The following is a 13545-nucleotide window of genomic DNA, read 5'->3' on the forward strand; positions in this document are numbered from 1 at the left end:
TAAATTTTACATGTTTGATGTGTTTGCTTCAGCTGAAGTAGCTTTCGGGAGAAACGTTTTGCAGGCTGTGGTGCCCTCAGAATAGGGTCCGCCTCTTTTTCGGTTCCCTCCCATTATTTATTCAGTGTCCTCTGGAGTTTGGATATAGTTTTCCAATCGTAAGGAATAAAATCGTGGACTCTCCCTGCCTTATGGAAGGAAAACATAATTTATGTTTACCAGATAAATTCCTTTCCTTCCTGGCAGGGGGAGGGTCCACGACCCCGCCCTGTAATTAAAATTTTTTGATTTGATGGGCGGCTCCCTTCTTATATTTCTTCTGGCACCTTTTATACCCTGATGTTTCTCCTACTTTTCCTCAACAGTAAGGAATGAAGTCATGGACTCTCCCTGCCAGGAAAGAAAAGGAATTTATCTAGTAAGCATAAATTGTTTTTTTGCTCCTCAGTACTTATCTGTAGTACTTTTCGTTCCATAATAAACTATTTTGTATCATGTGTCACTATTGGAATATCAGTATATTGCGCACGTCATAACGCATCGGATGCATCAATGTGGAACTCGAAGTTCCCTAACCATGATAGAGGTATCTCAAATCCTGTTTTTTTGAGAGAATCCTATTCCTGTCTGATCACTGTGATTCACATCCCAGGTGTAGACAACTGAGACAGATTACCTCAGTCATCAGTCCCTACATCCAGGAGAGTGGTCTCTCCACCTAGATGTGTGGGTTGTACCAAAAATTGATCTGATAGCCTCTCATTTGAACAGCAAACTTCCCTGGTACTTTGTGAGGTCCAGGGATCCTCAGGCAGAGGTGTTGGATGCTCTAGCAGTTTTCCCTGCTTTTACCAGCCTGTTAATATATCCCCCCTCTGATCCTGCTTTCCAGAATGATTTCCAAAATAAAAATGAACAGTCCTTTGTAATCCTAATAGCCCCAGCTTGGCCTCATTGGATTTGATATGCGGATCTGGTCCGGCTGTCCATTTGCCCGCTTTTTGCTAATCTTCCTGATCATTGTTTTGTTTAGGCTTTAATCCGGAATAAACCTGTTATTAGGCCTTATTCTCCTCCATAAAGTCTTAATGTAGTATTCACATTTTTTACAGGCTCCTCCTTTTGAGCCTATGCATAAATTGGACATTTAATCTACTGTCTTGGAAAGTGCTGTTTATTTTGGCTATCTCTTCTTCTAGAAAAAAACTCTGAATTGTCTGCTCTTGTGAGTCTTCTTTTAAATCTCTATCAAGATAAAGCTGTTTTTCTTGACTACTTTTCAGTTTTTACCTAAAGTTAACTCTCAACATTAGTAGGGAAATTATTGTTCCGTCCTTGTGTCCTAATCCAAAAAATGCTACTGAAAAAGCTACTAAGGATTTCAGATAGACTTCTAGTCTCTGTTCTTTTTTCTAGTCTGAAGAAAGGCCAAAAGGCCTCTTTCTCTAGCCTCTTGGTTAAAACTTTTGATTCACAAAGCTTATTTGGAGGTGGGTCAGCCTTCGCCTCAGAAAATTACAGCTCATTCTAATAGATTGTTTGCCAAATCTTGGGCTTTCAAGAATGAGGCTTCAGTTGATAAAATTTGCAAAGCGGCCACTTGGTCTTCCTTGCATACCTTTACTAAATGTTACCATTTTTATGTTTTTGGCTCTGCAGAAGCAGCCTTTGGTAGAAAGGTCCTTCAGGCAGTTGTTTGTTTGATAATTGTGACTATATTTTGGGTTTTGTCAAAAAAGACATTATTTTGGATTTAAATGGTTTTTATTTTATCCCTCCCTTTCTTGTTACTCGTGGACTTCCACATCTTGGGTATTATATCCCATACGTAACAGCTTGTGGACTCTCGCCACCTATATGAAAGAATTTTTTTTATATCTTACCCGATGAATACATTTTTCATGGTGGCTAGAGTACACGAGGCCCCACCGATTTGTGGTTATTTTTGTTTAAAGCACATTTTCCCTGCTCCTCATTTTGGCTTTTACTCCTTTCAAACACCTCACCACTTGGCTATTCATAAAACTGAGGTGTGTGTGGGGCGTAGTATAGACTTTTGAGGTATAGGAAACTTTGTCTTCTCCTGGTAGGAATGTATATCTCATATTTAACAGCTTGAGGACTTCTGCCACCATGAAGTAAATTAATTTATCAGGTAAGATATAAATTGTGTTTTTCATGTTTCAGATAGAACATGCAATTTTAAGCAGCTATTCTAATTTACTCCTATTATCATATTTTCTTTGTTCTCTTTGTATCTTTATTTGAAAAAGCAGGAATAGGAGTAAATTAGAAAGTTGCTTAAAATTGCATGCTCTATCTGAATCATGAAAGAAAAAATTAGGTTTCATATCTCTTTAGCATACGCCAATCTGCTTCTGCCAGATTTTGTCCACACAATGTTTCCATGAATTTTCAGATTTTTATTTTTCCCACCCACCCATTTTTTTTTTTTTTTCAAATACATTTTTTGAGGTTGTGAAAGACATTACTTAAAATAGTCACACAGAAACACAAATAACAGAATGATAATGCATACACTCTCATTCTATCGACATAACAATGCTGTGAAATAAACAAAACTCCAGATATGAAATCCGTGAATCTGTGACAGAGTATAAACACTGTGCCTATGCAGATTATAACAAATAATTATTCTGTCAACCAGAAAGTGAAGAAATGAGTTTACGATATGGATCTAATAGATGGAAGTGGCAGTCTGAAGTAATGCAATCTAGTACGTCTAATGTGGTTTCGTGAGTGATGTGATGGAACCTCAGTTTTATGTTATGTGAAGAAGAGAAATAGACCCCTCATTGCTATGACACACATTTATTAGGTGATCTAAGAATGGAGCAAAGAAAGGGGGGGTTAGCTTTTTTGTTTTTTTGGGGGGAAAGCAGCGGGCAAAAGCCGCTCAAAATGGGGGGGAAGGGGGGCGGAGTTAGTTACGATGCTAAATTAGCAATTACTGTTGGGCCTTTATACTGTGTATGAGTAAAACAAGCCAGTATATTTCCTTATCAGGTTAATGTAATTTCTATATGTTGGTAGAGAGCTGCTCGAGTAACAGGTAACAACTAGTGGGCCACCATTGGCAGTGAGGGACATAGTTGGGCTAAAGGAATGGACCGACTGATTTGAAGCTTGCAAGTTATAGAGAGTTTGCTATATAAATTGGAGAGAGGGAGCAAATTCTACCAATAATGCGGGGGTAAACCTTTGAGCAAGTTAAGAGCATATTAGCAATGATTGGGTAGATGTGCTCATTCATGAGCCCTTAAATGACGACTGAATTGGATAAATACAAACAGAGACTGTGATGAGATAAAGTGATATACCTATAAAATCTGCCGAAGGATTTATAAAAGGACAGAGGGTTTGTAAAAATGTGTGTGTATATATATATATATATATATATATATATATATATATATATATATATATATATATATACACACACACACACATACTCTCCTGAATGGTTGACGAACCTCTATATTGAGTGCATGGCATCTTGTGTAACAGATATAGTTTCACTGAGGTTAGTTGTGACAGCTTTTACTATGAGAAATTCCAATACCTACACATCCCTATAATATAAAGCTATAGGCTTAGTGTCCTAAAATGAAAAACATATAAAAATAATTTAAAGCAGGACAGAACGTAATTTCCAGAGCATCAACCTGCCTAAGGTGTCCTACATTGGCGTAGTTATATAACAGGTTCAGTGAAGTTAGAAGCCTCATACTACTAGAGGGATTCCACCTCCAGACACAGCAAAGTAATTGTTAAATAAAATGTGAATAAAGGAGGGTTGTTGCGGGAGGAGGGCAAGGGAGTAGGATAAATATGTATCCTAAAGGATACAGTAAAGAAAGCTATGAACACTGCAGACAGTGCCTCTCCCAGATGGCATCATGAACCCATTGAATTGCTTGGTATAACTTCCACTATAAAATACTGCGTATCTAATACCCCAGAAACTATGCATATGAGAAACATTTCAAAATTATGTGGGTTTACAGAAATATTAATGTGAATGAAAATGAGCTGCAGTCACAGCCTCAACTATAAGTGGTAGCAGTATTCACAAGCGGATATCAGGCAGCCTACATACAACCATGCCCCAACAGATGTGATAGTAAGGAAGAATAGTAAAGCAGCTGGCCTAGTTAATCTTCACGGTGGTAGCTGCATGTAATATATATAAATGCCAAAAACTATTTGAACCTATAAACATTGAAAAATGGTAGTGAAATCATGCCATTACACAGTACATGAGTATGCAGAAATACTGACACAAAAAACCCAAAATATAAATAAATACATTGGGAATGCGCATTGAACAGATAATCTTCATAAATGCCCAAATGTTCAAACTCAGACTGTTGTCAAACTGGAACGACTGAGTCTGAAGGATTTTTTTTAAGGTGAATCAGGGTTCTATTGTTATGATTCTAAACAAGCTATATCTTGGAAAGCTATACCTTGTGGGCAAATTCAGTCCACCATAGTCCACCAGCGAGATCAAAACTTCAGGTAACTGACCCAGATATCAAACATAAACCCGTAAGTTTCATGTCCAGTCACCTACAGATCAGGGCTCTTATCGTAGCTCTACGGGACTGAATTTGAAGGAGAGACAAACTCAGTCCACTCCGGTTCTTAGATGCAGCTGTCCCTGAATCACGGAACAGCCAAGCCCACATGGCGATATGCAATTAGAGAGGATTCCAGTAGAGCATCCTTTAGAACCACCGCCAGCCAAGGGTGCCCACAAATACAGCCATCCGTCTTGGAACAAGAGTATCCCCATGCTAAAAAGTAGCGTGTGTGGAGTCCCCATGCAGCCATGAGATATACTGTACTGAATGCAGTCAGGTGAAAATCCAAGCCCCTCAATTCCTCCTGGGAGATCCACCACAACTATATCCGGAATCGTCAAGGGTAATGTAGTTCCATTCATAGTCAGTAAGACTGTTGGAGGCTTTGGTAATAGATCCGGGTCTGAAAATATAAATTGACTGTCTTGCTCGTCGGGGCACGGCATGGGTACTCGTGTGGGAGACTGTAGGGATGAGGGGTGGGCCTTTGGAGCCTTTACGCTCACCTTCATGTCCGTAGCAGGGGTTGGCGATGTAGTCAATTCTCTGAGGACGCTCTTCAAGTCTTTGAATCTCCGGCTCATTAAGGCGGCTAGTTGAGCTAACATCGTTGCTTGAAATTCTTCCATGTTTCTAACGTAGACTGAGCCGATATCAAGCAAACTGTAGAGTTAATTAGAACACCATGCGGGCAGAAAATGGCTGCTCTCCTATAAGCGTTACTGAGACTTTCAGAAGTATAACGCAAGTTAGGCTCTCATATTTAGATTGTTAAAGGGTTTGAGGTGTCCCCTGGAGTATATGGGCTAACTTAGTAGGAAATAAAGCTGCGCTGAGCAGTCAAAAATAAGTAGATTAGCGGACCAGGTCCGGAGCTGCTATGATATGCGACCGCTCAGATGCAGAGCTGGCTCCGCCCCCCCTTCCCACCCATTTTTAATATAATTGTTATAATCTATACACTGGTAAATACCAGGGAGGGCCAAGATAGGCACTAGACATTGACACCAAAAATATAGAAGTACATATAGTGTGAGAATGTTTTAGTCTGGAGAAGACTCCAAATAGTGACATAATCTCCAAGTGTAATAAATGTTCTTAACAGCACAAATGCTTTGTTTTTTGTTAAATTCCATATTTCTTTCATGTAATTAGTAAGAGTCCATGAGCTAGTGACGTATGGGATATACATTCCTACCAGGAGGGGCAAAGTTTCCCAAACCTCAAAATGCCTACAAATACACCCCTCACCACACCCACAAATCAGTTTTACAAACTTTGCCTCCTATGGAGGTGGTGAAGTAAGTTTGTGCTAGATTCTACGTTGATATGCGCTCCGTAGCAGGTTGGAGCCCGGTTTTCCTCTCAGCGCGCAGTGAATGTCAGAGGGATGTGAGGAGAGTATTGCCTATTTGAATTCAATGATCTCCTTCTACGGGGTCTATTTCATAGGTTCTCTGTTATCGGTTGTAGAGATTCATCTCTTACCTCCCTTTTCAGATCGACGATATACTCTTATATGTATACCATTACCTCTGCTGATTTTCGTTTCAGTACTGGTTTGGCTTTCTACAACATGTAGATGAGTGTCCTGGGGTAAGTAAGTCTTATTTTCTGTGACACTCTAAGCTATGGTTGGGCACTTTTTTATAAAGTTCTAAATATATGTATTCAAACAATTATTTGCCTTCACTCAGGATGTTCAACATTCCTTATTTCAGACAGTCAGTTTCATATTTGGGATAATGCATTTGAATCAATCATTTTTTTCTTACCTTAAAATTTGACTTTTTCCCTGTGGGCTGTTAGGCTCGCGGGGGCTGAAAATGCTTCATTTTATTGCGTCATTCTTGGCGCGGACTTTTTTGGCGCAAATTTTTTTTCTGTTTCCGGCGTCATACGTGTCACCGGAAGTTGCGTCATTTTTGACGTTCTTTTGCGCCAAAAGTGTCGGCGTTCCGGATGTGGCGTCATTTTTGGCGCCAAAAGCATTTAGGCGCCAAATAATGTGGGCGTCTTATTTGGCGCTAAAAAAATATGGGCGTCACTTTTGTCTCCACATTATTTAAGTCTCATTTATTGCTTCTGGTTGCTAGAAGCTTGTTCACTGGCATTTTTTTCCATTCCTGAAACTGTCATTTAAGGAATTTGATTAATTTTGCTTTATATGTTGTTTTTGTTATTACATATTGCAAGTCCCACGTTGCAACTGAGTCAGAAGATACTTCTGGAAAATCGCTGCCTGGTGCTGGAGCTACCAAAGCTAAGTGTATCTGCTGTAAACTTTTGGTAGCTATTCCTCCAGCTGTTGTTTGTGTTGAATGTCATGACAAACTTGTTAATGCAGATAATATTTCCTTTAGTAAAGTTTCATTACCTGTTGCTGTTCCGTCAACATCTAATGTTCAGAGTGTTCCTGATAACATAAGAGATTTTGTTTCTAAATCCATTAAGAAGGCTATGTCTGTTATTCCTCCTTCTAGTAAACATAAAAAGTCTTTTAAAACTTCTCATTGTTCAGATGAATTTTTAAATGAACATCATCATTCTGATTCTGATAGTGGTTCTTCTGGTTCAGAAGATTCTGTCTCAGAGGTTGATGCTGATAAATCTTCATATTTATTTAAAATGGAATTTATTCGTTCTTTACTTAAAGAAGTCCTAATTGCATTAGAAATTGAGGATTCTGGTCCTCTTGATACTAAATCTAAACGTTTAGATAAGGTTTTTAAATCTCCTGTAGTTATTCCAGAAGTTTTTCCTGTTCCTGGTGCTATTTCTGAAGTAATTTCCAGGGAATTGAATAATTTGGGTAATTCATTTACTCCTTCTAAACGTTTTAAGCAATTATATCCTGTGCCATCTGACAGATTAGAGTTTTGGGACAAAATCCCTAAGGTTGATGGGGCTGTCTCTACTCTTGCTAAGCGTACTACTATTCCTACGGCAGATGGTACTTCCTTTAAGGATCCTTTAGATAGGAAAATTTAATCCTATCTAAGAAAAGCTTATTTGTGTTCAGGTAATCTTCTTAGACCTGCTATATCTTTGGCGGATGTTGCTGCAGCTTCAACTTTTTGGTTGGAAGCTTTAGCGCAACAAGTAACAGATCATAATTCTCATAGCATTATTATTCTGCTTTAACATGCTAATAATTTTATTTGTGATGCCATCTTTGATATCATTAGAGTTGATGTCAGGTATATGTCTCTAGCTATTTTAGCTAGAAGAGCTTTATGGCTTAAAACTTGGAATGCTGATATGTCTTCTAAGTCTACTCTGCTTTCCCTTTCTTTCCAGGGTAATAAATTATTTGGTTCTCAGTTGGATTCTATTATCTCAAATGTTACTGGAGGGAAAGGAACTTTTTTACCACAGGATAAAAAGTCTAAAGGTAAATTCAGGTCTAATAATCGTTTTCGTTCCTTTCACAACAAGGAACAAAAGCCTGATCCTTCATCCTCAGGAGCGGTATCAGTTTGGAAACCATCTCCAGTCTGGAATAAATCCAAGCCTTTTAGAAAATCAAAGCCAGCTCCTAAGTCCACATGAAGGTGCGGCCCTCATTCCAGCTCAGCTGGTAGGGGGCAGATTACGTTTTTTCAAAGAAATTTGGATCAATTCTGTTCACAATCTTTGGATTCAGAACATTGTTTCAGAAGGGTACAGAATTGGTTTCAAGATAAGACCTCCTGCAAAGAGATTTTTTCTTTCCCGTGCCCCAGTAAATCCAGCGAAGGCTCAAGCATTTCTGAAATGTGTTTCAGATCTAGAGTTGGCTGGAGTAATTATGCCAGTTCCAGTTCTGGAACAGGGGCTGGGGTTTTATTCAAATCTCTTCATTGTACCAAAGGAGGAGAATTCCTTCAGACCAGTTCAGGATTTAAAAATATTGAATCGTTATGTAAGGATACCAACATTCAAAATGGTAACTGTAAGGACTATCCTGCCTTTTGTTCAGCAAGGGCATTATATGTCTACAATAGATTTACAGGATGCATATCTACATATTCAGATTCATCCAGATCACTATCAGTTTCTGAGATTCTCTTTCCTAGACAAGCATTACCAGTTTGTGGCTCTGCCGTTTGGCCTAGCAACAGCTCCAAGAATTTTTACAAAGGTTCTCGGTGCCCTTCTGTCTGTAATCAGAGAACAGGGTATTGTGGTATTTCCTTATTTGGACGATATCTTGGTACTTGCTCAGTCTTCACATTTAGCAGAATCTCATACGAATCGACTTGTGTTGTTTCTTCAAGATCATGGTTGGTGGATCAATTTACTAAAAAGTTCATTGATTCCTCAGACAAGGGTAACCTTTTTGGGTTTCCAGATAGATTCAGTGTCCATGACTCTATCTTTGACAGACAAGAGACGTCTAAAATTGATATCAGCTTGTCGAAACCTTCAGTCACAATCTTTCCCTTCGGTAGCCTTATGAATGGAAATTCTAGGTCTTATGACTGCTGCATCGGACGCGATCCCCTTTGCTCGTTTTCACATGCGACACCTTCAGCTCTGTATGCTGAACCAATGGTGCAGGGATTACACAAAGATATCTCAATTAATATCTTTAAAACCGATTGTACGACACTCTCTGACGTGGTGGACAGATCACCATCATTTAGTTCAGGGGGCTTCTTTTGTTCTTCCGACCTGGACTGTAATTTCAACAGATGCAAGTCTTACAGGTTGGGGAGCTGTGTGGGGGTCTCTGACAGCACAAGGGGTTTGGGAATCTCAGGAGGTGAGATTACCGATCAATATTTTGGAACTCCGTGCAATTTTCAGAGCTCTTCAGTCTTGGCCTCTTCTAAAGAGAGAATCGTTCATTTGTTTTCAGACAGACAATGTCACATCTGTGGCATACATCAATCATCAAGGAGGGACTCACAGTCCTCTAGCTATGACAGAAGTATCTCGAATTCTCATTTGGGCGGAATCCAGCTCCTGTCTAGTTTCTGCGGTCCATATCCCAGGCATAGACAATTGGGAAGCGGATTATCTTATTTGCCAAACGTTGCATCCGGGCGAATGGTCTCTTCACCCAGAGGTATTTCTTCAGATTGTTCAAATGTGGGGACTTCCAGAAATAGATCTGATGGCCTCTCATCTAAACAAGAAACTTCCCAGGTATCTGTCCAGATCCAGGGATCCTCAAGCGGAAGCAGTGGATGCATTGTCACTTCCTTGGAAGTATCATCCTGCCTATATCTTTCCGCCTCTAGTTCTTCTTCCAAAAGTGATCTCCAAGATTCTGAAGGAATGCTCGTTTGTTCTGCTGGTAGCTCCAGCATGGCCTCACAGGTTTTGGTATGCGGATCTTGTCCGGATGGCTTCTTGCCAACCGTGGACTCTTCCGTTAAGACCAGACCTTCTGTCGCAAGGTCCTTTTTTCCATCAGGATCTCAAATCCTTAAATTTAAAGGTATGGAGATTGAACGCTTGATTCTTAGTCAAAGAGGTTTTTCTGACTGTGATTAATACTATGTTACAGGCTCGTAAATCTGTATCTAGGGAGATTTATTATAGAGTCTGGAAGACTTATATTTCTTGGTGTCTTTCTCATCATTTTTCCTGGTATTCTTTTAGAATTCCGAGAATTTTACAGTTTCTTCAGGATGGTTTGGATAAAGGTTTGTCTGCAAGTTCCTTGAAAGGACAAATCTCTGCTCTTTCTGTTCTTTTTCACAGAAAGATTGCTAATCTTCCTGATATTCATTGTTTTGTACAAGCTTTGGTTCGTATAAAACCTGTTATTAAGTCAATTTCTCCTCCTTGGAGTTTGAATTTGGTTCTGAGGGCTCTTCAAGCTCCTCCGTTTGAACCTATGCATTCATTGGACATTAAATTACTTTCTTGGAAAGTTTTGTTCCTTTTGGCCATCTCTTCTGCCAGATGAGTTTCTGAATTATCTGCTCTTTCTTGTGAATCTCCTTTTCTGATTTTTCACCAGGATAAGGCGGTGTTGCGAACTTCTTTTGAATTTTTACCTAAGGTTGTGAATTCCAACAACGTTGTTAGAGAAATTGTGGTTCCTTCATTATGTCCTAATCCTAAGAATTCTAAGGAGAAATCATTGCATTCTTTGGATGTAGTTAGAGCTTTGAAATATTGTGTTGAAGCTACTAAGACTTTCCGAAAGACTTCTAGTCTATTTGTTATCTTTTCCGGTTCCAGGAAAGGTCAGAAGGCCTCTGCCATTTCTTTGGCATCTTGGTTGAAATCTTTAATTCATCATGCTTATGTCGAGTCGGGTAAAACTCCACCTCAAAGGATTACAGCTCATTCTACTAGGTCAGTTTCTACTTCCTGGGCGTTTAGGAATGAAGCTTCGGTTGATCAGATTTGCAAAGCAGCAACTTGGTCTTCTTTGCATACTTTTACAAAATTCTACCATTTTGATGTGTTTTCTTCTTCTGAAGCAGTTTTTGGTAGAAAAGTACTTCAGGCAGCTGTTTCAGTTTGAATCTTCTGCTTATATTTTCAGTTTTTTTCATTATAAAATTTAAATTATTTTGGGTGTGGATTATTTTTCAGCGGAATTGGCTGTCTTTATTTTATCCCTCCCTCTCTAGTAACTCTTGCGTGGAAAGATCCACATCTTGGGTAGTCATTATCCCATACGTCACTAGCTCATGGACTCTTGCTAATTACATGAAAGAAAACATAATTTATGTAAGAACTTACCTGATAAATTCATTTCTTTCATATTAGCAAGAGTCCATGAGGCCCACCCTTTTTTGTTGTGGTTATGATTTTTTTGTATAAAGCACAATTATTCCAATTCCTTATTTTTTATGCTTTCACACTTTTTTCTTATCACCCCACTTCTTGGCTATTCGTTAAACTGATTTGTGGGTGTGGTGAGGGGTGTATTTGTAGGCATTTTGAGGTTTGGGAAACTTTGCCCCTCCTGGTAGGAATGTATATCCCATACGTCACTAGCTCATGGACTCTTGCTAATATGAAAGAAATGAATTTATCAGGTAAGTTCTTACATAAATTGTTTTTCAGCACACTTTTGCCTTAAGCAGCTATTTGATAAACATGAATCTTTCTACTAAATATTTACTATGAATCTAACAGGCAGTTTCTGAAATGAATGGCAAGGAAATAAATGGCCGAATGATTTACGTAGGAAGAGCTCAAAAGAGGATAGAACGTCAGAGTGAATTAAAGCGCAAATTTGAACAAATAAAACAGGAAAGAATCAGCCGATATCAGGTAACTCTTTTAATAAGCTTATTATTTCTCAATTTGTGGTGTAAGATGTATATTTACGATAATCTACTAATGTAATATAATAGACCCCTACTTTTGAGTTGTTTGTCTGTGATTGCTTTACTATCCACAGCAGCAAAGCTACATTTTATTCTTGGGAAGAAGCAACCCTATTTTATACAGAGCCTTTATTTTACTAGATTTTGACAACAGAGGCAACTCTAGTTAGTGAGGCCTTAGGCCAAATTTAAAATATAAAGCTACTCTTATGCTTAGCTTTTACTACACATAAAGCATTTCACTGGTACTGAATACCTGATTGTGTACAAGATTTTTTTTCTTTTTTTTTTTCTTCAGATACAACTTTGTTTTGGAGTTTTCAAGCACAAAATCTCTCCATAATAATAAGGGGAGATTGAAAATGGAAACGAGATAGGGAGAGAAGAGAGCATGAAGAGAGGGAGAGAAGCGAGCATGAAGAGGGGGAGAGAAGAGAGCACAGAGAGGAGAGGGAGAGAAGCGAGCAGGGAGAGGGGGAGAGAAGCGAGCATGAAGAGGGGAGAGAAGCGAGCATGAAGAGGGGGAGAGAAGAGCACGGAGAGGAGAGGGAGAGAAGCGAGCACGGAGAGGAGAGGGAGAGAAGCGAGCACGGAGAGGAGAGGGAGAGAAGCGAGCACGGAGAGGAGAGGGAGAGAAGCGAGCACGGAGAGGAGAGGGAGAGAAGCGAGCACGGAGAGGAGAGGGAGAGAAGCGAGCACGGAGAGGAGAGGGAGAGAGGCGAGCACAGAGAGGGGGAGAGAGGCAAGCACAGAGAGGGGGAGAGAGGCGAGCACAGAGAGGGGGAGAGAGGCGAGCACGGAGAGAGGGAGAGAAGCGAGCACGGAGAGAGGGAGAGAAGTGAGCACGGAGAGAGGGAGAGAGAGAGGGAGAGGTGAGCATGAAGATAGAGAGGAGAACATGGAGAGGGAGAGAAGCGAGCACGGAGAGAGGGAGAGAAGCGAGCACGGAGAGAGGGAGAGAAGCGAGCACGGAGAGAGGGAGAGAAGCGAGCACGGAGAGAGGGAGAGAAGCGAGCACGGAGAGAGGGAGAGAAGCGAGCACGGAGAGAGGGAGAGAAGCGAGCACGGAGAGAGGGAGAGAAGCGAGCACGGAGAGAGGGAGAGAAGCGAGCACGGAGAGAGGGAGAGAGAGAGGGAGAGGTGAGCATGAAGAGAGAGAGGAGAACATGGAGAGGGAGAGAAGCGAGCACGGAGAGAGGGAGAGAAGCGAGCACAGAGAGAGGAAGAGAAGCGAGCACGGAGAGAGGGAGAGAAGCGAGCACAGAGAGAGGGAGAGAAGCGAGCTCGGAGAGAGGGAGAGAAGCGAGCACGGAGAGGAGAGGGAGAGAAGCGAGCACGGAGAGGAGAGGGAGAGAAGCGAGCACGGAGAGGAGAGGGAGAGAAGCGAGCACGGAGAGGAGAGGGAGAGAAGCGAGCACGGAGAGGAGAGGGAGAGAAGCGAGCACGGAGAGGAGAGGGAGAGAAGCGAGCACGGAGAGGAGAGGGAGAGAAGCGAGCACGGAGAGGAGAGGGAGAGAAGCGAGCACGGAGAGGAGAGGGAGAGAGGCGAGCACGGAGAGGAGAGGGAGAGAGGCGAGCACAGAGAGGGGGAGAGAGGCGAGCACAGAGAGGGGGAGAGAGGCGAGCACGGAGAGAGGGAGAGAAGCGAGCACGGA

The 13545-nt window shown here is 40.9% G+C and overlaps 1 protein-coding gene across 1 annotated transcript in view; it reads left to right on the forward strand.

The window, feature by feature from the left end:
* PABPC1L (poly(A) binding protein cytoplasmic 1 like) overlaps positions 1-13545 on the forward strand; it is a 756219-nt gene that overhangs the window by 390000 nt on the left and 352674 nt on the right. The window contains exon 6 of the mRNA XM_053716712.1: positions 11697-11834. Coding sequence (XP_053572687.1) covers positions 11697-11834 — 138 coding nt within the window. The remainder of the gene's footprint in view (positions 1-11696; positions 11835-13545) is intronic.

Source organism: Bombina bombina, chromosome 1 (assembly GCF_027579735.1).
Source record: "Bombina bombina isolate aBomBom1 chromosome 1, aBomBom1.pri, whole genome shotgun sequence".
Taxonomy (NCBI): Eukaryota; Metazoa; Chordata; class Amphibia; order Anura; family Bombinatoridae; genus Bombina; species Bombina bombina.